The 24,072-nt window shown below is 48.7% G+C and overlaps 3 protein-coding genes across 6 annotated transcripts in view; all 3 read left to right on the top strand.

Annotated features, from left to right (window-relative positions):
- LOC132764002 (zinc finger protein 214-like) overlaps positions 1-21,026 on the top strand; it is a 353,977-nt gene extending 332,951 nt beyond the window's left edge. For 3 of the 4 annotated variants that reach the window (XM_067464898.1, XM_067464897.1, XM_067464899.1), the window contains exon 2: positions 19,189-21,026. In XM_067464898.1, coding sequence (XP_067320999.1) covers positions 19,463-20,851 — 1,389 coding nt within the window. In that variant the 5' untranslated portion in view covers positions 19,189-19,462 and the 3' untranslated portion in view covers positions 20,852-21,026. Of the gene's footprint in view, positions 1-4,751; positions 4,813-19,188 lie in introns of those variants that run through there. The other variant, XM_067464896.1, reaches the window with a different exon arrangement.
- The window catches only part of LOC132766262 (zinc finger protein 135-like), a 457,616-nt gene that overhangs the window by 42,821 nt on the left and 390,723 nt on the right, over positions 1-24,072 (top strand). The window lies entirely within an intron of this gene.
- The window catches only part of LOC137096464 (WD repeat-containing protein 46-like), a 9,441-nt gene continuing 8,009 nt past the window's right edge, over positions 22,641-24,072 (top strand). Inside the window, exon 1 of the mRNA XM_067465614.1 lies at positions 22,641-22,744. Within this exon, the coding sequence (XP_067321715.1) occupies positions 22,641-22,744 (104 nt within the window). The remainder of the gene's footprint in view (positions 22,745-24,072) is intronic.

Raw genomic sequence — 24,072 nt, 5'->3', positions numbered from 1 at the left:
CCAGTCCAACCCCATTCTGCCAAGAAGCAGGAATATTGCATTCAAATCACCCCTGACAGATGGCCATTCCAATTCTAGAGTGGGAAGAGACCTCCTGGGCCATCCTCCAGTCCAACCCCATTCTGCCAAGAAGCAGGAATATTGCATTCAAAACACCCCTGACAGATGGCCATCCAGCCTCTGTTTCAAAGCTTCCAAGGAAGGAGCCTCCATCACACTCCCTCCGGGGCAGAGAGTTCCACTGCTGAACAGCTCTCACAGTCAGGAAGTTCTTCCTCATGTTCAGATGGAATCTCCTCTCTTGTAGTTTGAAGCCATTGCTCCATTGCGTCCTAGTCTCCAGGGAAGCATAAAGGAAGCTTGCTCCCTCCTCCTCCCTGTGGCTTCCTCTCACCTGTTTATACATGGCTCTCATCATATCTCCTCTCAGCCTTCTCTTCTTCAGGCTAAACATGCCCAGTTCCCTAAGCCGCTCCTCATAGGGCTTGTTCTCCAGACCCTTGATCCTTTGAGTCGCCCTCCTCTGGACACATTCCAGCTTAGAGTCAATATCTCTCTTGAATTGTGGTGCCCAGAATTGGACACAATATTCCAGGTAAAGTGGTCTAACCAAAGCAGAATAGAGCATGGGGAGCAATATATTGCATTATATTATTCGCCTACCACAGGAGACAAGGTGGGACTGTCTTCCGGCCACTCTCTCTTCACTCTGGCCCAGAGCAGCGGTTGGGGCCCTGCGGTGATCGTGGGGGCCAGAGGGCAGTGCCGAAGGGGCCCCCTCCCTCCCCCCCTCCCTCAGGCAGGCACTCACTTGGCAGCCCTTCATTCCTCCCCCTTGGAGCCCCCTCCCTCCCTCCCCTCCTTCCTTCCCTGCCCAAAGCAGACCCTTCAAGGAGGAGGGGGGGAGGGGTGGTGGTCCCAAGGAAGGAGGCTGGGCATGTGGACGTTGCCTGAGACACGCAGCTCGACTTCTCTGCCCTGGGAAGCCAGAATGGCCCCCTCCTCCCTTCCCCCCCCCCCCCCCCCGTTCTCCTTCTACTAAAACTTCTTCATTCGGACAGGCTTTGAAAGAGGGAGGTTTTGAAGATCAAGTCAGGGGTTGTTGTGGTGTTTGAATATTTTTGATGGATGTTACCTGTGAATTATTTTCAGTGCTGTTTGTGTCTAATTCTGTTTTGATGTTTGCATATTTCTATATTTTAAATTGCATACTAATGCTTTCATGTCAAGCCGCTTTGAGTCCCTTTGGGAAGATACGGCAGGGGAGAAATGCAACAACAACAACAACAGACAGCTCTAAGCAGTTTTGGTCCTTGGTCAGTGGACAGAGTAATTCCAGCCCAACCTTCCCCTCATCCAATCAGATCTGGTCCTTCTCCCTCCCTCTCTCAGGCCGGTGAGAGAGAAGCCCAGAGCTGAGCGAGAGATTCTCCTGAATGGACTGACCGGTCCCCTCTTTCAGGACGGAAATGGCAGGCCTCTCGCGCCTTGACTGGAGGCCTCTCTTGTTCCAGCTGGACTTCTGCCTGGCGTCCATTCCGTCCTGGTTCCCTCTGGATTCCTTCTTCGTGGCCCTTTGTTGACCTTCCGTTTCTCCTTCCGTTTTTCCTCCTTGTTGACTCCCCCTTCTCATCCTGCTTTCCCAGTTTCCATTCTCCTTCTTTGTGCGTCACTAGAGATCTCTTCAAAATGGCCTTTAGTTGATCCAGCTTGCCATTGGCACTCCTGATTAATCCATCCAGAATTTCCAGTGGTTTCATCATTTCTGTATGTTCAGCCAATATCTTCTTATGTTGTTTTCCTTTCTCCATTTTAGGAGGTTTCCACTGAATGTTGGATTTCTTCTTTAAGCGGTTTTATCCCATCGATGTCGTATTTTGGTAAGTTTACAAGTAAGTGTCTTTTGCAAACAAGCTCCTATATTTGGCAATCCTTCGGGAGGATGTTTGATAAATCAGTGAGCGGTGCTGACTTCTCTTGGATTCAAGGCCACGCTGAAATCCCTTCCTCCTTTCCTTCCTCTTTTCTCTCTGATCCAGAAAATGAGAAATCAAGATGGCACGGAGACTGGGCCTCTTTCGTCACAAGAAGAACGGCACTTTCATCTTCTGTTTCAAAAAGCACGCTTTCCCATTCATTCTTGTTTCTCCTCCTTCCTTCCTTCCTTCCTTCCTTCCTTCCTTCCTTACTTACGTTTTCTGGGTTATCTCTTTGTCTATATCGGTTAGAGATCCCTGTCTGTATGCAATATGTTAACAGGGTATTATATTGTTATAGTCAAACACTTGCCAATAGTCACTCCTTCGTTGTCTCCTTTCCTCCTCCTCCTCCTCTAAATAGTCTTTGATTCCAAAAGGAGATTTTGAGGGAAGGTCATCAGGTTGGGAAAGTGGGTCAAAGGTTGGCAGTAGAGATGAAAACAGCTGCAACTATTACGTGCGTGTCCATCTCTCCTCCTTGCTTCCCCTCAATGGCCATCCATCGGGGGCAGTGGTTCTCAACCTAGGGGTCCCCAGATGTTTTGGCCTTCGGCCCCCAGAAATGTTTTTTTTTAATAATTTTTATTAGAATATTATAAAGTTACATCGAAAGAGGGGGAATATTTGTGAGAAGATAGAAAAGTAAGAAAACAGAAAATAAAAAAGGAGAAAAATTACCACCCACTTCCCACCAATCGGGGAATCGGAATCTGCCTATAAGAATTTCAGAGAGTCTTATGAGCATGCTCTCACCGAGGCCAAAAAATCTTATTATGCTTCCTTGATAGCGTCTGCGAGCTCACACCCAGCACAATTATTTAAGATTATGAGATCCCTGACAGCAATCCCTTCTGTCCCAAACAATAACGATCTGGCCCCTTCTGCTGAGGTTTCCCGGAGCTATTTCGCAGACAAGATCTCGCTTCTCCGCCGGGATCTCCCTGCCACGATTGATACAGTAAGTGAACTTGAGACTCCGTGGCCACTCGCTGGGCACATCCTCGACCGGTTCACCCCGCTGGACGCAGAGGCTGTCGATAGGATCGTGACTGCGACAAGGCCGACCACCTGCTCCCTTGATCCGTGTCCTTCCTGGCTAGTAAAATCTTGCCTGGAGGGATTACGTGAACCTCTACTGAATATTTTTCCAGAGGCTTTAAAAGAGGCGATGGTATCTCCGCTGCTGAAGAAACCAGACTTGGATCGTTCGGTTCCCTCAAGCTACCGCCCGGTCTCGAACCTTCCGTTCCTGGGCAAGGTGGTGGAGAGGGCAGCAGCAGAACAGTTGCAGCAGTTCCTCAATGACACAGCCGGACTCGATCCCTTCCAGTCCGGCTTTCGTAGGGGGCACGGGACGGAGACTGTGCTAGTTGCCATCACAGATCAGCTTCGCTGCCAGATGGATCAAGGCGGATCAGTGCTGCTCGTGTTATTGGACCTCACAGCAGCATTTGACACGGACGATCACAATCTATTGACCCACCGCCTAGCCATGACTGGGGTGAGGGGGATGCCCCTTAAGTGGGTATCCTCCTTCCTCCAGAATCGGGGACAGCCTGTGGTGAGGGGAGGGATGGTTTCCGAGAGATCTCAGCTAACTTGTGGGGTCCCGCAGGGAGCTATTCCCTCTCCTCTATTATTTAACATCTATATGCGACTGCTTGCCCGACTGGTGCGGAGCTTTGGGCTTGAGTGCCACCAGTATGCTGACGACACTCAGCTCATTCTGAGGATGGAGGGCCGGCCGGACTCTGTAGCCGATAGTTTCCCTCAGTGCCTTGAGGCCGTTACTGGATGGTTGCATGCCAGCAGGTTGAGGGTGAAGCCAGCGAAGACGGAGATCCTTTGGCTGGGCCGTCCGGGTGGGAGGGAGGTCCTGCTGCCTACCCTGAATGGCAAGACACTACGTCCGTCACCTTCTGGAAGAAGCCTTGGTGTCTCATTGGTCCCTCTGCTCCTCACAATGGAGGCCCAGGTCTCTGCTGTGAGCAGATCTGCGTTTTTCCACCTACGTCAGGCTAGGCGACTGGCTCCCTTCCTATCTAGGAACGATCCAGGCGACGGTCATCTCGAGGCTTGACTGCTGTAACACCCTCTACATTGGCCTTCCTTTGTTAGTGATCCGGAAACTGAAGCTGGTGCAGAATGCGGCGGCTCATCTCCTCGCTGGGGTGCCGGCAAGGTGTGGTATCACCCCAATTCTTCAACCGCTCCACTGGCAACGGATTGAGTACCGGATCACTTTCAAGGTGCTGGTACTAACCTTTAAGGCCTTACATGGTCTGGGGCCGGCGTACCTGAGGGCCCGCTTATCCCTCTACCAACCCCAGAGATTACTTCGGTCTGAGGACCAAAATTTCCTTGAAGTCCCCAACATCTGGACTTATCATCTGTTCTCGACTAGGCAAAAGAGCCTTCTCGATCGTGGCCCCTTATTTATGGAATGCCTTGCCAGTTGAAACTCGAACCATCTGAGAGCTACTTCCTTTTCGGAAAGCCTGTAAAACCTTTCTCTTCCAACAAGCTTTCGATGGGTGAATAACTCGGGACTATGTCTGTTCTCGTTTTTATTGTATTTTAAAGTTAATTGTATTGTCTTAATCTACTGCTGTAAACCGCTCCGAGCCAAATTGGGAGTGGCGGTATACAAGTCAAATAAATTGGCATTAGGGATTAATCCATTCAGTGGTTAAACCATTTCCAGTGGTTTCATAACTTATGTACGTTTAGCCAACATTTTCTTATGTTGTTTTCCTTTCTCCATTTTAGGAGGTTTCGACTGAACGCTGGATTTCTTCTTTAAGCGCTTTTCTCCAATCGATGTCGTATTTTGGTAAGTTTTCAAATAAATGTCTTTTGCAAACAAGCTCCTACATTTTGCTAAATCAGTATTTCTTTATCGTGTCAGGAACAACCAGACAGTTGTATTACATTTTTAACAAAACAAACAGACAAAACACAAAGTTTGCAGGGTCGACCACCGCCTTGTATATTACATCTAGCACTTTAGTTACTGAAACTATTGATTGTCTTAATCCTCCATTGCACTTAACAACTCGACTATTTAGCACTTTCACCAGCTAGCACTTTACGAACTTCCGGGACTTTGTGCTAATATTTATCACCGATGCAGTTCCTTGCTCCTTGGTATTTGTTAAGTGTATTACTAATCAACTGGGAAAGAGATAAGGAGTGGAGTGGGCCAGAGGAACTTATATACAATAGAACAGGGTTGGGAGATGATTGGAGGGGGGGATTACAGCAAGTGGAAACTTTAACCATCTATGCTATCGGATATATACCATGGGTTAAAAATCTAACTGTTGAGTGCAATATGGAGGAGGGAGGGTGTCCCGACAGCCGAGGGGCCCCCATAGTCACCATAATGGGGAGGGGGAGAGGCAGGAAAGGGAGACCACGAATTCGACCTAGGGACTCTGGAAATTTAGTAACCATAAATCAGTCTCCTGACACGGTAAGTCGGTGTAACCAGGATGGCGGTCCCTCTGGACTCAAGGTGGTGCTGTTGAACGCCAGATCTGTCAACAGAAAAACAACCTTCATCCAGGATCTGATCCTGGATGAGCGGGCAGATCTGGCGTGCATCACGGAGACCTGGCTGGATGAAGCGGGAGGTGTCAACTTAACCCAGCTTTGTCCACCAGGTTTTTCCGTGCAGCACCAACCAAGATCCGGAGGGCGGGGAGGCGGGGTTGCGGTGGTCTATAGAAATACCATCCCTCTGACCAGGAGCCCCATCCCGCAGTCAACCAATTTTGAATGTGTTCACCTGAAGGTGGGTGACCAGGACAGAATAGGGATTCTGCTAGTGTACCGCCCACCTCGCTGCACTACAGTCTCCTTACCTAAGCTAGCGGGGGTGGTCTCAGGCCTGGCGTTGGAGTCCCAACGGCTCCTTGTTCTGGGGGACTTCAATGTCCACGCTGAGGCTGCCCTAGTAGGAGCGGCTCAGGACTTCATGTCTTCCATGGCAACCATGTGCTGGACACACGTTGGATTTGGTTTTCTGCCAGGGAGGGAGCATGGTGGCGGTATTGAGGAGCTGACCATCTCTCCATTGCCGTGGACCGACCACTACCTGGTCAGATTTAGACTCACTGCACCCCCTAACCTCTGCAGGGGTGGGGGACCCATTAAATTGGTCCGCCCTAGGAGGCTTATGGATCCGGATGGATTCCTGATGGCTCTTGGGGAGTTTCCCGCCACCTCGGTTGGTATCCTGTTGATGCCCTGGTCACTCTCTGGAATAGGGAGATGACTAGGGCAATAGACACGATTGCTCCAGAACGTCCCCTCTCAAGTAGCCGAGCTAAACCAGCCCCTTGGTTCAATGAGGAGTTGGCAGCGATGAAGCGAAGGAAGAGGGAACTAGAGAGCGTGTGGCGCTCGGACCCGAATGAGTCAAATCGAACACGGTTTGTGTCCTTTCTAAGGGCATATGCCGCGGCAATAAAGGCCGCAAAGAAATCTTTCTTTGCGGCCACCATTGCGTCTGCGAAGAACCGTCCGGCGGAGTTGTCCCGAGTTGTCAGAGGCCTTTTAAACCCCACCACCCAGGATGGGAGCCCTGACAACTCGGTAGCTCGCTGTGAAGCTTTTGCTCGGTTCTTCGCGGACAAAGTTGCTTTGATTCGTGCTGGGCTGGACGCCATATTAACGGCAGTCTCTGAGGATGTAGCTGGAGCATCTGCTTGCCCGGTTTTGATGGATTCATTTCAATTGGTGAAACCCGAGGATGTGGACAAGATACTTGGAGGAATGAGGCCTACCACATGCATTCTAGACCCCTGCCCATCCTGGCTTTTGAAGGAAGCCAGAGGGGGATTGGCCGAGTGGGTAATGGTGGTGGTTAATGCCTCCCTTTGGGAAGGCAACATTCCAGTGAGCTTAAAACAAGCTATAATAAAACCGCTGTTGAAGAAACCATCACTGGACCCCACTCAATTCGACAACTTTCGGCCAGTTTCCAATCTCCCCTTTTTGGGCAAAGTCCTGGAACGTGTCGTGGCCACACAACTCCAGGTATTCTTGGAAGACACGGATTATCTGGATTCGGCGCAGTCTGGCTTTAGACTGGGACATGGAACCGAGACAGTCTTGGTCGCCTTAGTGGATGATCTTCGCCGGGAGCTTGACAGGGGTGTGTGTCCCTGTTGGTTCTGCTGGACCTCTCAGCGGCCTTCGATACCGTCGACCACGGTATCCTTCTGGGACGCCTCGCGGGAATGGGCCTTGGGGGCACTGTCCTGCAGTGGCTCCGGTCCTTCCTGGAGGGTCGATCCCAGAAGGTGTTACTGGGAGACACCTGTTCTACCCCACAACCATTGTCTTGTGGGGTTCCTCAGGGTTCAATCTTGTCTCCCATGTTGTTTAACATCGACATGAAGCCACTGGGGGAGATCATCCGGAGTTTCGGGGTACGGTGTTATCTGTACGCAGATGATGTCCAACTCTGTCACTCCTTCCCACCTACTTCTAAGGAGGCTGTCCAGGTCCTGAACCGGTGTTTGACCGCTGTAACGGTCTGGATGAGGGCGAACAAATTGAAATTGAATCCAGGCAAGACAGAGGTACTCCTGGTCAGTCGTAAGGCTGAACAGGGCATCGGGTTACAGCCTGTGTTGGATAGGGTTACACTCCCCCTGAAGACGCAGGTTCGCAGCTTGGGTGTGATCCTGGACTCATCGCTGAGCCTGGAACCCCAGGTTTCGGCGGTGACCAGGGGAGCATTCGCACAGTTAAAACTTGTGTGCCAGCTGCGCCCGTACCTTCGGAGGTCTGACTTGGCCACGGTAGTCCACGCACTGGTTACATCCCGTATAGACTACTGCAACGCTCTCTACGTGGGGTTGCCTCTGAAGACTGCTCGGAAGCTACAAATAGTCCAACAATCGGCAGCTAGGTTGTTAACAGGAGCGGCACTCAGGGAGCACACCACTCCTGTTGTGCCAGCTCCACTGGCTGCCAATCTGCTACCGGGCACAATTCAAAGTGCTGGCTTTAGCCTTTAAAGCCCTAAACGGTTCTGGCCCGACCTACTTGTCCGAACGCATCACCCCCTATGAACCAGTTAGGACGTTAAGATCATCTGGGGAGGCTCGGCTGGCGGGGACGAGAGACAGGGCCTTCTCAGTGGTGGCCCCTCGACTGTGGAACGCCCTTCCTACAGCTATTAGATCGGCCCCCTTCCTACTGGTATTCAGGAGGAGAGCGAAGACCTGGCTCTTTGAACAGGCCTTTAATTGAGCAGTGCAATTAATTGACTTTTGGAAATTGGAATAATGACAACGAGATCGGATCATGATTCTACAGATGAGACGCATGGATTAGTTATTAGTTATAGTGATGTAGTGATGTTGGTTGTATTGATGTAATTGTCATGGTTTTATATGCTATTGTTGTACCTTGTATTTTGTATTTTGTTAGGTTGTTCACCGCTCTGAGTCGCCTGAGAAAGGCTGAGAGAGAGCGGTATACAAATAAAGCAAATAAATAAATAATAAATTGGTAGTTGATTAAATGTCCTTTGACCAGTCTCTGGCCCCTTGGAGTGCCTCTGGTGTTGCCGCAAGAAGGTCCTCCCTTGTGTATCATGTGGCAGGGCTCAGGTTGCATTGCAGCAGACGGTCAGTGGTTTGCTCTTCTCCGCACTCGCATGTCGTGGATTCCACTTTGTGGCCCCATTTCTGAAGGTTGGCTCTGCATCTCGTGGTGCCAGAGCGCAGTCTGTTCAGCGCCTTCCAAGTCGCCCAGTCTTCTGTGTGCCCAGGGGGGAGTCTCTCATTTGGTATCAGGCATTGGTTGAGGTTCTGGGTTTGAGCCTGCCACTTTTGCCTGGTTTGCCCACTCTGGAACATGCAACATAGGATTGTCCTTCTTTAGGGGTCCCTTTCCAATCTATGATACTATATCTCCCTGTGCGTGAATCATATATATCTATCTATATCTATGGCTGGATGGCTCTTTGTCAGGAAGGCTTTGGTTATGTTTTCTTGCCTTTGTGAAGGGAGTTGGACTAGATGACCTTAAGTATGGGGGTTCTGTGTGGGAAGTTTGCCCCAATGCTTTTGTTCATAGGGTTCAGAATGCTCTTTCATTGTAGGTGAACTATAAATCCCAGTAACTATTACTCCCAAATGTGAAGGTCTACTTCCCCCAAACTCCATCTGTCTTCACATTTGGGAATATGGAGCGTTTGTGCCAAGTTTGGTCCAGATCCATCCTTGTTTGAGTCCACAGTGCTCTCTGGATGTGACCTACAATTCCCAAACTCAATGTAAATGTCTACCAAACACTTCTAGTGTTTTCTGTTTGGCATGGAAGTCTTGTATGCCACGTTTGGTTCAGTTCCATCATTGGTGGAGTTCAAAATGGTGAAGTTTGGGGAAAATAGACCTTGACATTTGGGAGTTACAGTTTCTCGGACCTGCCATCAAAGAGCATTCCGAACAACTAAACTGAACCACCTAAACTGAAAGATAAGAGAGTTACGGATGGATGGGAATTTCTCAAGAGTGAAATACTCAAGGCGCAATTGCAAACCGTGCCAACAAAGAGAAAAAATAGGACAAGTGCAAAGAAGCCAGAATGGATGTCCAAAGAACTTCTAACTGTGCTAAGACACAAAAGAGACATGCACAAGAAGTGGAAAAAGGGAGAAATCACCAAAGAAGAATTCAAACAAATAACCAACACCTGTAGGGAAAAGGTCCGCAAGGCTAAAGCACAAAACGAGCTCAGGCTTGCCGGGGACATTAAAAACAATAAAAAGGGCTTCTTTTCTTATGTCAGTAGAAAAAGGAAAAACAAGGAGGCGATAGGGCCTCTTCGAGGAGAAGATGGGGCAATGCTGACAGGGGATGACAGGGAAAAGGCAGAACTACTTAATGCCCTCTTTGCCTCGGTCTTCTCACAAAAAGAGAGTCATCTTCAACCTCAGCAAGATGGAGTGAATGAGGGATTGGAGGACATCCAACCCCAAATTGGGAAACAAGTCTTCCAGGAATACCTGGCTGCTCTAAATGAGTTCAAGTCCCCAGGGCCAGCTCAACTCCACGCAAGAGTATTGAAGGAATTTAGCGGAAGTCATTTCGGAACCATTGGCAATCACCTTTGAGAGTTCTTGGAGAACGAGAAAAGTTCCAGCAGATTGGAGGAGGGCCAATGTGGTCCCAATCTTCAAGAAGGGAAAAAAGGATGACCCAAACAACTACCGTCCGGTCAGCCTCACGTCGATACCGGGCAAGATTCTGGAAAAGATTGTTAAGGAAGCGGTCTGAAAACACTTAGAAACAAATGCAGTCATCGCTAATAGTCAACATGGATTTATCAAAAACAAGTCATGCCAGACTAATCTGATCTCTTTCTTCGATAGAGTTACAAGCTGGGTAGATGTGAGGAATGCCGTGGATGTAGCGTACCTGGATTTCAGGAAGGCCTTCTTCGACAAGGTCCCCCATGACCTTCTGGCAAGGAAACTAGTCCAATGTGGGCGAGGCACAACTACGGTGAGGTGGATCTGTAATTGGTTAAGTGGACGAACCCAGAGGGTGATTCCCCCCAAGGCTTCCTCTTCATCCTGGAAAGAAGGGACAAGTGGAGTGCCGCAGGGTTCCGTCCTGGGCCCGGTCCTGTTCAACATCTTTATTGATGACTTAGATGAAGGGTTAGAAGGCATGATCATCAAGTTTGCAGATGACACCAAATTGGGAGGGATAGCCAATAGTCCAGAGGACAGGAGCAGGATTCAAAGGGATCTTGACAGATTAGAGAGATGAAGGGCCGAAACTAACAAAATGAAGTTCAACAGTGACAAATGCAAGATACTCCACTTTGGCAGGAAAAACGAAATGCAAAGAGACAGAATGGGGGACGCCTGGCTCGAGAGCAGGACGTGTGAAAAAGATCTTGGAGTCCTCGTGGACAACAAGTTAAACATGAGCCAGGAATGTGATGTGGTGGCAAAAAAAGCCAATGGGATTTTGGGCTGCATCAAGAGGAGCCTAGTGTCTAGGTCCAGGGAAGTCCTGCTCCCCATGCTCTATTCCGCTTTGGTTAGACCACTTTACCTGGAATATTGTGTCCAATTCTGGGCACCACAATTCAAGAGAGATATTGACAAGCTGGAATGTGTCCAGAGGAGGGCGACTAAAATGATCAAGGATCTGGAGAACAAGCCCTATGAGGAGCGGCTTAAGGAGCTGGGCATGTTTACCATGAAGAAGAGAAGGCTGAGAGGAGATATGATAGCCATGTATAATAAATATGTGAGAGGAAGCCACAGGGAGGAGGGAGCAAGCTTGTTTTCTGCTTCCTTGGAGACTAGGACGCAATGGAACAATGGCTTCAAACTACAAGAGAGGAGATTCCATCTGAACACGAGGAAGAACTTCCTGACTGTGAGAGCCGTTCAGCAGTGGAACTCTCTGCCCCGGAGGGAGTGTGGTGGAGGCTCCTTCTTTGGAAGCTTTTAAGCAGAGGCTGGATGGCCATTTGTCAGGGGTGATTTGAATGCAATATTCCTTCTTCTTGGCAGAATGGGGTTGGACTGGATGATGGCCCATGACGTCTCTCCCAACTCTTTGATTCCATGATATTATATTTGGAGACCTGTCACCGGTGTGCCTAGGGATAACACGCAGGTCAGAGGAGGGTCGAGTCTGCAAATGCCTCGGCCTCCCTCTCGCATACGGCCTGCGGCCACCACTAAACTTCCCCCTGCCAGAGATTACAGGGATTTGCAATCCTCGATTTGACCCTGTGAGAGATGTAGCTAGGTGTCTGGTCGTCTGCCTGCCCCCTGAAAAGGGGGTTGAGGAGGACGGTCTACATCTCAACCATTGATGGCATCTTCAGATTGATAAATAGTAACAATAGCTGTTGCCTCAGTGCAATCCGATAGTTGTCCACAAGATCAATCTTCTGGTAGGGCTCTTCCGGGGTTTAGGCTCTCAGCACATTGCGGAGCAACCCTCTCCATTGCAATTGCAGCAGAGGGTTTGCTCATTTGCCTAACTTTTAGCTCTTGAGGAGGTAAAGATCCCACTGACCTAGACCCACCCCTAAAACCTAACCCCCAGAAAGAAGACTTTGGTCTTAAACTTTCTCGGGCTCTGCCTCTCTGGCGGCCTATTAAGTTTGTTAATAGGCGTATCGTCCGCTTTTTCCACTTCCGGTTTTTAGGCCGTTGATCTCTGTGCCTGCGTGCCGGCCCCTCTCGACTCAAGGGGGCTGGTGCTCGCTCGCCAGTGACTCCAAGGCCATCCACCTCTTTGATGTTCTGCCTCAGTTCCTGACGTTCAGAGAGAGATAGGCAACGTCGCCGGCTTCTACTTTCGCCACTCTGGATTGCCTCAGTCGAGGAGGTCTGGCCCCCCACCAGGATCACCGAGATGTCGAATATTATATTGAGTATTCGTGCCAAGTTTGGTCCAGATCCATCATTGTTTGAGTCCACAGTGCTCTCTAGATGTAGGTGAACTACAATTCCAAAACTCAAGGTCAATACCCACCAAACCCTTTTAGTGTTTTCTGTTGGCCAGGGGAGTGCTGTGCGCCAAGTTTGGTTCAATTCCATCGTTGGTGGAGTTCAGAGTGCCCTTTGATTATTTATTTATTTATTATTTATTTATTTATTTATTTACTTTGCTTCTTTACCGCTGTATCTCAAGCCCGAAGGCGACTCACGGCGGTTCACAAACAGTAAAAACAGTAGAAACAGCAGTGGTTCCATACAACATAGAACAATTGACTTAACACATTATCCATAAATTACCAATAAGCAATTACAATGACAATTATTACAAAAAACAACCGTACCCAACCTTCTCATCATCCAAGCGTAGTCCAGGTTCGTCGGCCATTGTTCCATTCCTATGTTCCATTACCAGATTGCACTAAATTACTCAAACGCCTGCACAAACAGCCAGGTCTTCACCTTTTTGCGGAATACCATTAGAGATGGTGCGAGTCTAATGTCCGTAGGAAGGGCGTTCCACAGCCGAGGAGCCACCACCGAGAAGGCCCTATCTCTCGTCCCCGCCAGCCGAGCTTGAGAAGCAGGCGGGATCGAGAGCAGGGTCTCCCCAGAAGATCTCAAAGTCCTGGTGGGTTCGTAGGCAGAGATGCGGTCAGATAGGTAGCTTGGGCCGGAACCGTTGAGGGCTTTAAAGGCCAACGCAAGCACTTTGAATTCAGCCCGGTAGCAGATCGGTAGCCAGTGGAGTTGGCGCAACAGAGGTGTTGTATGCTCCCTGCGCTCCGCTCCTGTTAACATCATGGCTGCCGAGCATTGGACTAGTTGGACTATAGGTGAACTATAACTCCCAGCAACTCCCAAATGACAAAATCATAATTTTTTGAGTGATGGTCACTCCTTGTGTTGTGAGACGTTTAGTTGCCAAATTTGGTGTGATTTCGTTCATTGGTTCTTTTGTTTTTAAGGTACTCATTACGCACAGAGCATTTATATATTTATTTATTTATTTATTTAATACGCTTGTATACCGCCGATATCTCAGCCTAAAACGGCGACTCATCGCGGTTTACAACAACAATAATAAAACGACAATATTCCAGTTAAAATATAAAAACACAACATGTACATTTCACAGTATTGGGCCACCAATACAGACCAATGCATCTCTTAGTTTAGCCATGATCCTGATTCGTTGTCGGTAATTGCCGGTCCTAGGTCGAGAATTCCTTGCATCGGGTTAATCGAAAGCTTGCTCGAACATCCAAGTTTTCAGTTTTTTACGAAATACCATCAGTGAAGAGGCTGTTCTTATCTCTATAGGGAGGGCATTCCAAAGCCGAGGGGCCACCACAGAAAAGGCCCTATCTCTCGTTCCCGCCAACCGCACCTGTGAAGCAGGCGGGATTGAGAGAAGGGCCTCTCCTGAAGATCTTAGGGTCCTGGTGGGCTGATAGGTCGAGATACGTTCGGATAGATATGTTGGGCCAGAACCGTTTAGGGCTTTAAAGGCCAAAGCCAGCACTTTGAATTGGGTCCGGTAGCTAATCGGCAGCCAGTGGAGCTGGTACAGCAGAGGAGTTGTATGCTCCCTGCGCCCTGCTCCTGTTAGTACCATGGCTGCCGCCCGTTGGACTAGTTGGAGCTTCCGGGCCGTCTTCAAAGGCAACCCCACGTAGAGAGCGTTGCAGTAGTCGAGGCGGGATGTAACCAGAGCGTGGACTACCGTGGCCAAGTCAGACTTCCCAAGGTACGGTCGCAGTTGGCGCACGAGTCTTAACTGTGCGAATGCTCCCCTGGTCACCGCCGAAACCTGGGGATCCAGGCTCAGCGATGAATCCAGGATCACACCCAAACTGCGAACCTGTGTCTTCAGGGGGAGTGCGACCCCGTCTAACACAGGCTGTAACCCTATACCCTGTTCGGCCCTGCGACTAACCAGGAGTACCTCTGTCTTGTCTGGATTCAGTTTCAATTTGTTCGCCCCCATCCAGACCGTCACAGCGGCCAAGCACCGGTTCAGGACTTCGACAGCCACCTTAGTAGCAGGTGGGAAGGAGTGACAGAGTTGGACATCATCTGCGTACAGATGACACCGCACCCCGAAACTCCGGATGATCTCGCCCAACGGCTTCATGTAGATGTTAAACAACATGGGGGACAGTATTGAACCCTGAGGAACCCCACAAGACAAAGGCTGTGGGGTTGAACAGGAGTCCCCCAGTAACACCATCTGAGACCGACCCTCGAGGAATGACCGGAGCCACTGCAAAGCAGTACCTCCGAGTCCCATTCCCGCGAGGCGTCCCAGAAGGATACCGTGGTCGACGGTATCGAAGGCCGCTGAGAGGTCGAGTAGCACCAACAAGGACACACTCCCCCTGTCGAGCTCCCGACGGAGATCATCCACTAAGGCGACCAAGGCTGTCTCAGTACCATGCCCCGGCCTGAAGCCAGACTGTGCCGGATCCAGATAATCCGTGTCTACCAAGAATGCCTGGAGTTGTGAGGCCACCACACGTTCCATGACTTTGCCCAAAAAGGGGAGATTGGAAACAGGCCGATAGTTAACCAATTGAGTGGGGTCCAGTGATGGTTTCTTCAACAGCGGTTTTATCACAGCTTGCTTTAAGCTGGCTGGAAATATGCCTTCCCGAAGGGAGGCATTAACCACCACCTTAACCCACTCGGCCAATCCCCCTCTGGCCTCCTTTAGAAGCCAGGATGGGCAGGGGTCTAGGATGCATGTGGTAGCTCTCATTCCTCCGAGCACCTTGTCCACATCCTCGGTTTGAACCAATTGAAATGAATCCATCAAAATTGGACAAGCAGATGCTCGTGTTACATCCTCAGAGACTGCCGTTAATATGGTGTCCAGTCCAGAGCGGATCAAAGCGACTTTGTCTGCAAAGAACTGAGCAAAGGCTTCACAGCGAGCCGCCGAGTCATCAGGGCACCCATCCTGAATGGTGGGTTTTAACAGGCCTCTGACAACTCGGAACAGTTCAGCCGGACGGTTCTTTGCAGACGCAATAGTGGCCGCAAAGAAAGTTTTCTTTGCGGCTCTTATTGCCGCGGCGTATGACCTTAAAAAGGCCACAAACCGTGTTCGATTTGGCTCGCTCGGATCCGAACGCCACACGCCCTCTAGTTCCCTCTTCTTTCGCTTCAACGCTGCCAGCTCCTCAGTAAACCAAGGAGCTGGTTTAGTTCGGCTACTTGAGAGGGGACGTTCTGGAGCGATCGTGTCTATTGCTCTGGTCATCTCCCCATTCCAGAGAGCGACCAGGGCATCAACAGGATCGCCAACCGAGGTGGCGGGGAATTCCCCAAGAGCCATCAGGAATCCCTCCGGATCCATAAGCCTCCTGGGGCGGACCATTTTAATAGGTCCTCCACCTCTGCGGAGGTTAGGGGGTGCAGTAAGTCTAAAGCTGACCAGATGGTGGTCGGTCCATGGCAACGGAGAGATGGATAACTCCTCGACACCGCCGCCTTCCTCCCATCCCTGACAGAAAACTAAGTCCAATGTATGTCCAGCACAGTGGGTGGGGCCAGATACTTGTTGGGACAGCCCCATGGTTGCCATGGTAGACATGAAGTCCTGAGCCGCTCCCGTTAGGGCAGCCTCGGCATGGACATTGAAGTCCCCCAGCACAAGTAGCCGCTGGGACTCCAATGCCAGGTCCGAGACTACCCCTGCTAGCTCAGGTAGGGAGACTGTAGTGCAGCGAGGTGGACGGTACACTAGCAGAATCCCTAATCTGTCCCGGTCACCCACCCTCAGGTGGACGCATTCAAAATTTGTTGACTGCGGGATGGGGGTCCTGGTCAGAAGAATGGAATTTCTATAGACTACTGCAACCCCGCCTCCCCGCCCTCCGGATCTCGGTTGGTGCTGCACAGAGAACCCGGGTGGACAGAGCTGGGTCAAATTTACACCTCCCGCTTCATCCAGCCAGGTCTCTGTGATGCACGCCAGATCTGCCCGTTCATCCAGGATTAAATCCTGGATAAAAGTTGTTTTACCGTTGACAGATCTGGCGTTCAACAGCACCACCTTCAATCCGGAGGGACCGCCAACCTGGTTACACCAACTTACCGTATCAGGAGACCGATTTGGGATTACTAATGTTGTTCCACGTTCCCTAGGCCGAATTAAAGGTCTCCCTTTCCCGTATCTCCCCTTCCCCACCACGACTTCTATGGGGGCTCCTCGACTAACGGAAGCCTCTCCCTCCTCCATGACGCGTTCAACATCCATAATAGTAAGCCAAGAATCATTATAGACTGTTTGATAGAGTACAATTCCAGTTTGCCAAGGCTTTACCCTCCAATCGTCTCCTGCTCCTATTATGTTATAATCAAGTCCCCCGGAGCTATTCCATTTTCTTTGTCCCCCACATGCAATTAGTAACCAAGTTAACAATTGCAAGAAGTTAAATAATAGCATGGATAACAGTTGATTATACAGTCAGGGGGTTTGGTTAAAGCTCTTAAAGTGCAATTGGGAATTATGTCAACAATTAAAATGCAGTGACTAACAATTAATCTCAAGGTGCCTAATGAGATGCGTCATGGAGGCCTGATTCAACGCTGATGTATCGAGTCAATTAAAGTGCTAGGATTGATTAAAGTGTCCCCGAGATAGAAAGTTTAAAGTGCTAATAAGATAAGATAAAGTGCTAAGCTTATGAAGTTGCTAAAGTGCTCTGTGCAACCGTACTGAATTTAGTCCGTACAGTTGAAAGGTGGTTGCGCAACCAAAGTTAATTAGCACCATCAAGGAGGTCAACACAATAACAATATCAGCACCAAATAAGATAGAGGTCAATCCAACCAAAGTTGGTCAGCACACTTGAAAAAATGGATTGCAATCAAAAAGGATCGGCAAAGACAATTAGAATTAACAACAATTGACAACGATCAGCGATAATACAGTTCGTTACAGTCCAAAAGTGGATCAGTGAGATGTAAAGATAAAAAAGATAAAAAATATAAAAAATTGGTCAAAGGTGGCCAAGTTCAATGTTCCGGGATGTGATGGAGAAACTGGGCAAACCAGCAAAAATTAATGGCCGGTAGCTGTTGATTAAACTGGCACTATTGCTTGTTGCCCGTCAAGATGGAATTTATTTAGGGCCTGTGTGTTATGAGGGTCCGCTAAGGTTTTAATGAGGCAGACTGGCCCACAAAATGGCGACAGCGTATCAAGCCGGCGAGATGAAGCCCAATGGTGACACAACGCCGCTCCACAGCGGTCCAACCGAACCCACACCGAGTTGGGCCGACGCGGAGTCCGCGGAGCCGTCGGTCCCTGGGGCCGGCTATAGCAGCGAGACAGCAGATGTAGGAGGCTCACCACATCGGGCCGAGCAGCCAGCACAGTCAGGAGCGCAACCACACAAACAGCAACGCCGGAAGGTCGCGTCGCCGCAGCCGCCACAGCCCCGGCAGCCAGGCAGCCCAGCGCCGGCGCTAGGCAGCGGGCAGCCAAAGCAGGAGGTCCCGCGGAGTCCCGACGCCCGGCAGCCGACCGCGGTAGCGCAAAACAGCTCTCAACCCCCGAGCAACAAGGGAGGCGCCCAGGTCCAGCAGCCGCCGCGTCCAGCAGGCACAGCCCCCGGTCCCTGCGGCGCCCCGGCCCGGTCTCTCCGCCGATGTCGACAGCCGAGCCCACAGGGCGTGCAGTCAGCCGAGCCAAGGAGGGCAAAGTGGAACTCCAGGGAAAAGGGGAGCCCGCCCCGGCCGCCGACAAGTTGCCAACCAGCGCCTCGGCGTCCTCAGCGCTCCAACGAGACGCGACCCGCTCGAACACAGAGGGACGGCGCCCACCAGTCGTCCGGCGGTCACAATCCCAAGCGGGAACAAACCTACCCTCCACGCCGAAGCAGGTGGGCACTAGATGAAAAATACAGCTCAGGGAGTGGAGGCAGGGGGGAGCGAGATCCTGAGTCCGCACGCTGTAATGGCGGCTGGCCGCTCTACCTTCTCCTCCTTCTTCCAGCTCTTCAAACTCTGCATACGCCTGTGCTCCTTCGGTAGCTTCCCCAAGGCCACCTACGTGACCCTGGTTTGGCAAATTGATTTAGGAGCGGTTTCTGTGGCTCAGTAGCAGGTTTAGGTTGTAAGTTAGCAGTTAAAGTTCTTTCTTCTGCCAGAGCTATAGATAGATTTAGAGAGAGAGATAGAGAGATAGAGAGATAGATAGATAGATAGATAGATAGATTTTATGGTATAATATAATATATTGTGTGTATATATAATACTGATAATATTATAATGTGATACAATATAATGCTAATAATAATAATAATACGATATTATAATTATATATTTTGTATTACATGTAATATTACTAATATTACAGTATAATGGTGTAGAACAACATAGTAATGTATAATATGAATATTGTGTTATGGTCATAATATAATATATTGTACTTACATAATACTTGTAAGCAGTTCCCCTTTGAGGTGAGAAGGGCAGCATATGAAAGTCACAAATAAATAAATTCCTGTGTTGATGCCTCAGTGTGAATGTGGGCCAGGGACTCCTCTCTGGCTCTGATGAAGGAATGGCAGGGATTGGCGGGCTGAAGACGCCAGGCACTTCTCCGGCATTGGCTACAGCACCAAGCTATTGTTCTTATTGTTCAAGGAGAGACTTCTGTGCTCTGATCCTGATAAGATTTTCCTCTCTTTTCTCTGGCAGGTAACCTCTGAAGGAACCTTCTGAAGAACACTTCCCTTTGTCTTAGGTCAGGAATGAAATTACACAGCACTCACAAGAAATAAGTCGGAGAAATTATATTTCAAGCTGCATAGCTGTGTATTCAAGGAGGAAAAGGAGGATTGTGCTGTAAACAGTGGGGCTTGGTACTTTATTTATTCAAATGGACTAGAGCAATAGAAAGACTGAGAAGAGGAAATCAGGGGAACGTATCTGTGACCTTCTGGCATAATATTTGAATCATAAATGCAAAAGAATGGAAAATCTCCATTCCCTGTCAAAATCACACACAGGGGAGAAGCGACATAACTGTATTGAATGTGGGAAATGTTTCACTGCGAGAAGTTCTCTTACTACACATCAACGAACACACACAGGAGAGAAGCCATATAAATGCATGGAATGTGGAAAGAGCTTCAGTGAAAGTGGGACACTGCGTAAGCATCAAAGAACCCACACAGGCGAGAAGCCACATAAATGCGTGGAATGTGGAAAGAGCTTCAGTGAAAGTGGGACACTGCGTAAGCATCAAAGAACCCACACAGGCGAGAAGCCACATAAATGCGTGGAATGTGGAAAGAGCTTCAGTCAGAGTGTGAGTCTGCGTAACCATCAAAGGATCCATACAGGGGAGAAGCCACATAAATGCGTGGAATGTGGAAAGAGCTTCAGTCGGAGTGCAAATCTGCATACCCATCAAAGGACCCATACAGGAGAGAAGCCACATAAATGCATAGAATGTGGAAAGAGCTTCAGTGGGAGTGCAAATCTGCACGACCATCAAAGGATCCACACAGGGGAGAAACCACATAAATGCATGGAATGTGGAAAGAGCTTCAGTGAAAGTGGGACTCTGCGTAAGCATCAAAGGATTCACACAGGGGAGAAGCCACATAAATGCGTGGAATGTGGAAAGAGCTTCAGTCAGAGTGTGAGTCTGCGTATCCATCAAAGGATCCATACAGGAGAGAAGCCACATAAATGCATAGAATGTGGAAAGAGCTTCAGCCACAGTGGACATCTGCATACCCATCAAAGGATCCACACACGGGAGAAACCACATAAATGCATGGAATGTGGAAAGAACTTCAGTGAAAGTGGGACTCTGCGTAAGCATCAAAGGATTCACACAGGAGAAAAGCCACATAAATGCATGGAATGTGGAAAGAGCTTCAGTCAGAGTGGACATCTGCGTATCCATCAAAGGACCCACACAGGAGAGAAGCCACATAAATGCATGGAATGTGGAAAGAGCTTCAGTCTGAGTGTACATCTGCGTAACCATCAAAGGATCCACACAGGGGAGAGACCACATAAATGCATGGAATGTGGAAAGAGCTTCAGTGAAGGTGGGACTCTGCGTAAGCATCGAAGGATTCACACAGGAGAAAAGCCACATAAATGCATAGAATGTGGAAAGAGCTTCAGTCTGTGTGCAAGTCTGCATACCCATCAAAGGATCCACACAGGGGAGAAACCACATAAATGCATGGAATGTGGAAAGAGCTTCAGTGAAAGTGGGACTCTGCGTACCCATCAAAGGATTCACACAGGAGAAAAGCCACATAAATGCATGGAATGTGGAAAGAGCTTCAGTCGGAGTGGATATCTGCGTATCCATCAAAGGACCCACACAGGGGAGTAGCTACATGTCGTATATGCTTGAATATAAGACGACTGAATTTAAGACGAGGCACCTAATTTAGCACAAAAGCTGAGAAAACTTATTGACTTGAGTATAAGCTGAGGGTGGGAAATGCAGCAGCTATTGGTAAATTTCAAGAATAAAAATAGATAGCAATAAAATTACATTAATTGAGGCATCTATAGGTTAAATGTTTCTGAATAATTGCATAAAACTAATTTAAGATAAGACTGTCCAACTCTGATTAAAACCTTCTTCAGTGTAAATGTGCTTATGTATCCCTCCAATAATAATAAATAGGGTAAAATATTAAATGTATTAATAAGAAATAGGGCAAAATAATAAATGTATGAATAGAGAATAATAATAATAATAGCACAATAAAATTACAAATGTAGTAATAGCAATAGAGTAAAATAACAAATGATATAATAATAGAATACAATTTTAACTATAGTATACATTTTGGGGAAAATGTTGTGTGTATATGAATAATAAAAAGTGGGAAAGATTGACTTGGGAAGGGGGTGAGAAAGAAGGACTGGAATCGGAGGAAAAGTTGGAATGGTTGGAGTGTTTGGAAAAAGTGGGGAAATGAGGTGGAAAGGGGGTCTCTGGAAAAGTAAGAGAGATTAGGGTGGGAAGGGGCAACTGGGGAAGGAGGAAAGATTGAGGTGGAACCTCAGAAACTTTGTTTACTAGGACGCAGTGGAGCCATGGCTTTGAACCACAAGGCAGGAGATTCCACCTGAACATGAGGAAGAACTTCCTGACTCTGAGAGCTGTTCAGCAGTGGAACTCTCTGCCCCAGAGTGTGGCGGAGGTTCCTTCTTTGGAAGCTTTTAAACAGAGGCTGGATGGCCATCTGTCAGGGATGCTTTGAATGCAATTTTCCTGCTTTTTGGCAGAATGGAGTTGGACTGGATGATGGCCCACGAGGTCTTTTCCAACTCTATGATTCTATGAAACGAGATTGGGACCCACTAATAATTCACGAGTTATAACAATGAGGGGACATTTGTTAATTGTGGGTTTTAGGAATGAGTTTAATATATTTGGAAACGGAAGAATATAGAGCAGCATTTAAAGTGAGTGAATACAGATTAAAATTGGCATGCGGCAAGCGTTGTGTTGATCCGTTGTTCTATTAGTTTTGTTCTTATTGTGTAGGTGTGTGTTGTTCAGTCTTTCATTTTTGTTAAGGATTCTTTTTTTGAAATCCCCAAATTGTAATGTGTATAAACATGATTTTCTTTCTTGACTTTGAATAAAAATTATTTTGAAAAAACCAGAGTGTGATGTGGCAGCCACAAATGCCAATGGGATCCCAGGCTGTGCCAAGAGGAGACGTGGTGTCTACGTCCAAGGAAGTCACGGCCTCCTTTCTCCTGCTTTGCTCAGACCTCACCTGCAATCGCTCTGTCTCCTGTTCTGGGCAGCACAACTCAAGGCGGATATGGACAAGCCAGAATATCTCCAGAGACGGGCTGTAGGGAATGTCTGAAAAGAGCTGGGTGTGTTTAGCTTAGAGCAGTGGGTCTCGCCCTGTGGGTCTCTCCCCAGGTGTTGTGGCCTACAACTCCCAGAACTCCCAGCCAGTTGGCTAGTTGTGAGGGTTTCTGGGAGGTGAAGGCCAAAACGCATCTGGGGAGAGACCCACAGGGTGAGAAGAGAAGGAAGGGCTTCTTCCTTGGCAGGGAGGGAGGGAGGGGGCGGTTTTGGGGGTTCATGTGACCCCATGACTGTCGTGTAGAAAAAGATGGATAGGAATACATGACACTTACCTCCAATGTGTAATGAGACAGTTTTAATAGACACGTGTTCACAGCACAACAATCTCAAGGGTTACGACAACAGAGAAGATGGCGTGACGGACGGAATCTGGAGAGAAGGGTGGGAGCGGCTTGTATGTCCACGTCCTTCTCTGCCACGCGGCTTGCTATCTGCCATTGGTTAGAGGCTGTAACGTAATAACTAATTATAATGTATGTTTCAGAAATGTTGATGAATGTTACGATGTAAGTGCAGGCCAGCTGATGTGTCGCCTGAGCTGAGGCGTTGCCATAGCGACGGAACCGGCTGTGAGAATGTATCCAAGTCAGAGAAGCCAAAGGGGCGGAGCTAACTGCCACTCGGCCGGGGCAGGCGTTTGGAAAGAGTGCGTTCCTTTTAGTCAGCGGACAAGAGTGGAAGTTGGGTTCTGGTGTGTGGAGACCCTGAACCCGGGGGTTTAAGTCTTCAACCGGTGTGTTTACAGAGTCAATTGGGCCTCTAAATTAGGAATTAGCTCGTGAGTGAAGGGGAAAGCGGAAGGGAGAAAAAGGCAAGCCAGTGAATCCTTAAATTAATATTTCCTTGATCAGTTCTTTATAATCAGGACTCGTGTCCATTTATTGAGAAGAAGATTTACCTCAGAAGAAGGCGGCTGAAGATATTGGAAGAAAGGATCCTGGTTGGGGTCATCATGAGTTCCTCCTTTTAAAAAGTGCCTCCAGTAAAGACATTTTAAAAGTCAAAACTCAACTCCACGTACCACCACGACTTTAGTCCCCTCGTTGCCCTGGTTGTTTATTTATTGATTGATTTCGAACACTTTTACCCCGCCCTTCTCAACCTCTTGGGGGGGGGGGGGCTCAGGGTGGCTTCCAATTGGCAACAATTAGATGCCGCATAATAAAATACAAAATCGCAATTATAACAATTAGAAGCATAAACATATTGTGACATAAAGATGAAAACAGTATACTTACAGTCCATAGCACTATTACCAGTCTGGTGGCCATTTATCTAGCTGTATACTATGATTGAGTAGTCTGTGTAACGTACCCATAATCCACTTCCAAGCCATAGTCAACCTTGTCAATTGTCCTTGTCATTTTAACCTACTTGCCCGAAGGCCTGGTCCCACATCCACGTTTTTACCTTCTTTCTAAGAGGCTTTCTCTGAGGCCTGCTCACACCGAGGCCTTCTCACACCGAGGCCTTCTCACACTGAGGCTTTCTCACACTGAGGCCTTCTCTCACTGAGGCTTCTCACACTGAGGCCTTCTCACACTGAGGCCTTCTCACACTGAGGCCTTCTCTCACTGAGGCTTTTTCACACTGAGGCCTTCTCACACTGTGGCCTTCTCTCACTGAGGCCTTCTCTCATGGGGGCCTTCTCACCCTGAGGCCTTCTCTCACTGAGGCCTTCTCTCACTGAGCCTTCTCACCCTGAGGCA

Source organism: Anolis sagrei, chromosome 2 (genome assembly GCF_037176765.1).
Source record: "Anolis sagrei isolate rAnoSag1 chromosome 2, rAnoSag1.mat, whole genome shotgun sequence".
Lineage (NCBI taxonomy): Eukaryota > Metazoa > Chordata > Lepidosauria > Squamata > Dactyloidae > Anolis > Anolis sagrei.
This window is presented reverse-complemented; position numbering and strand designations above follow the sequence as displayed.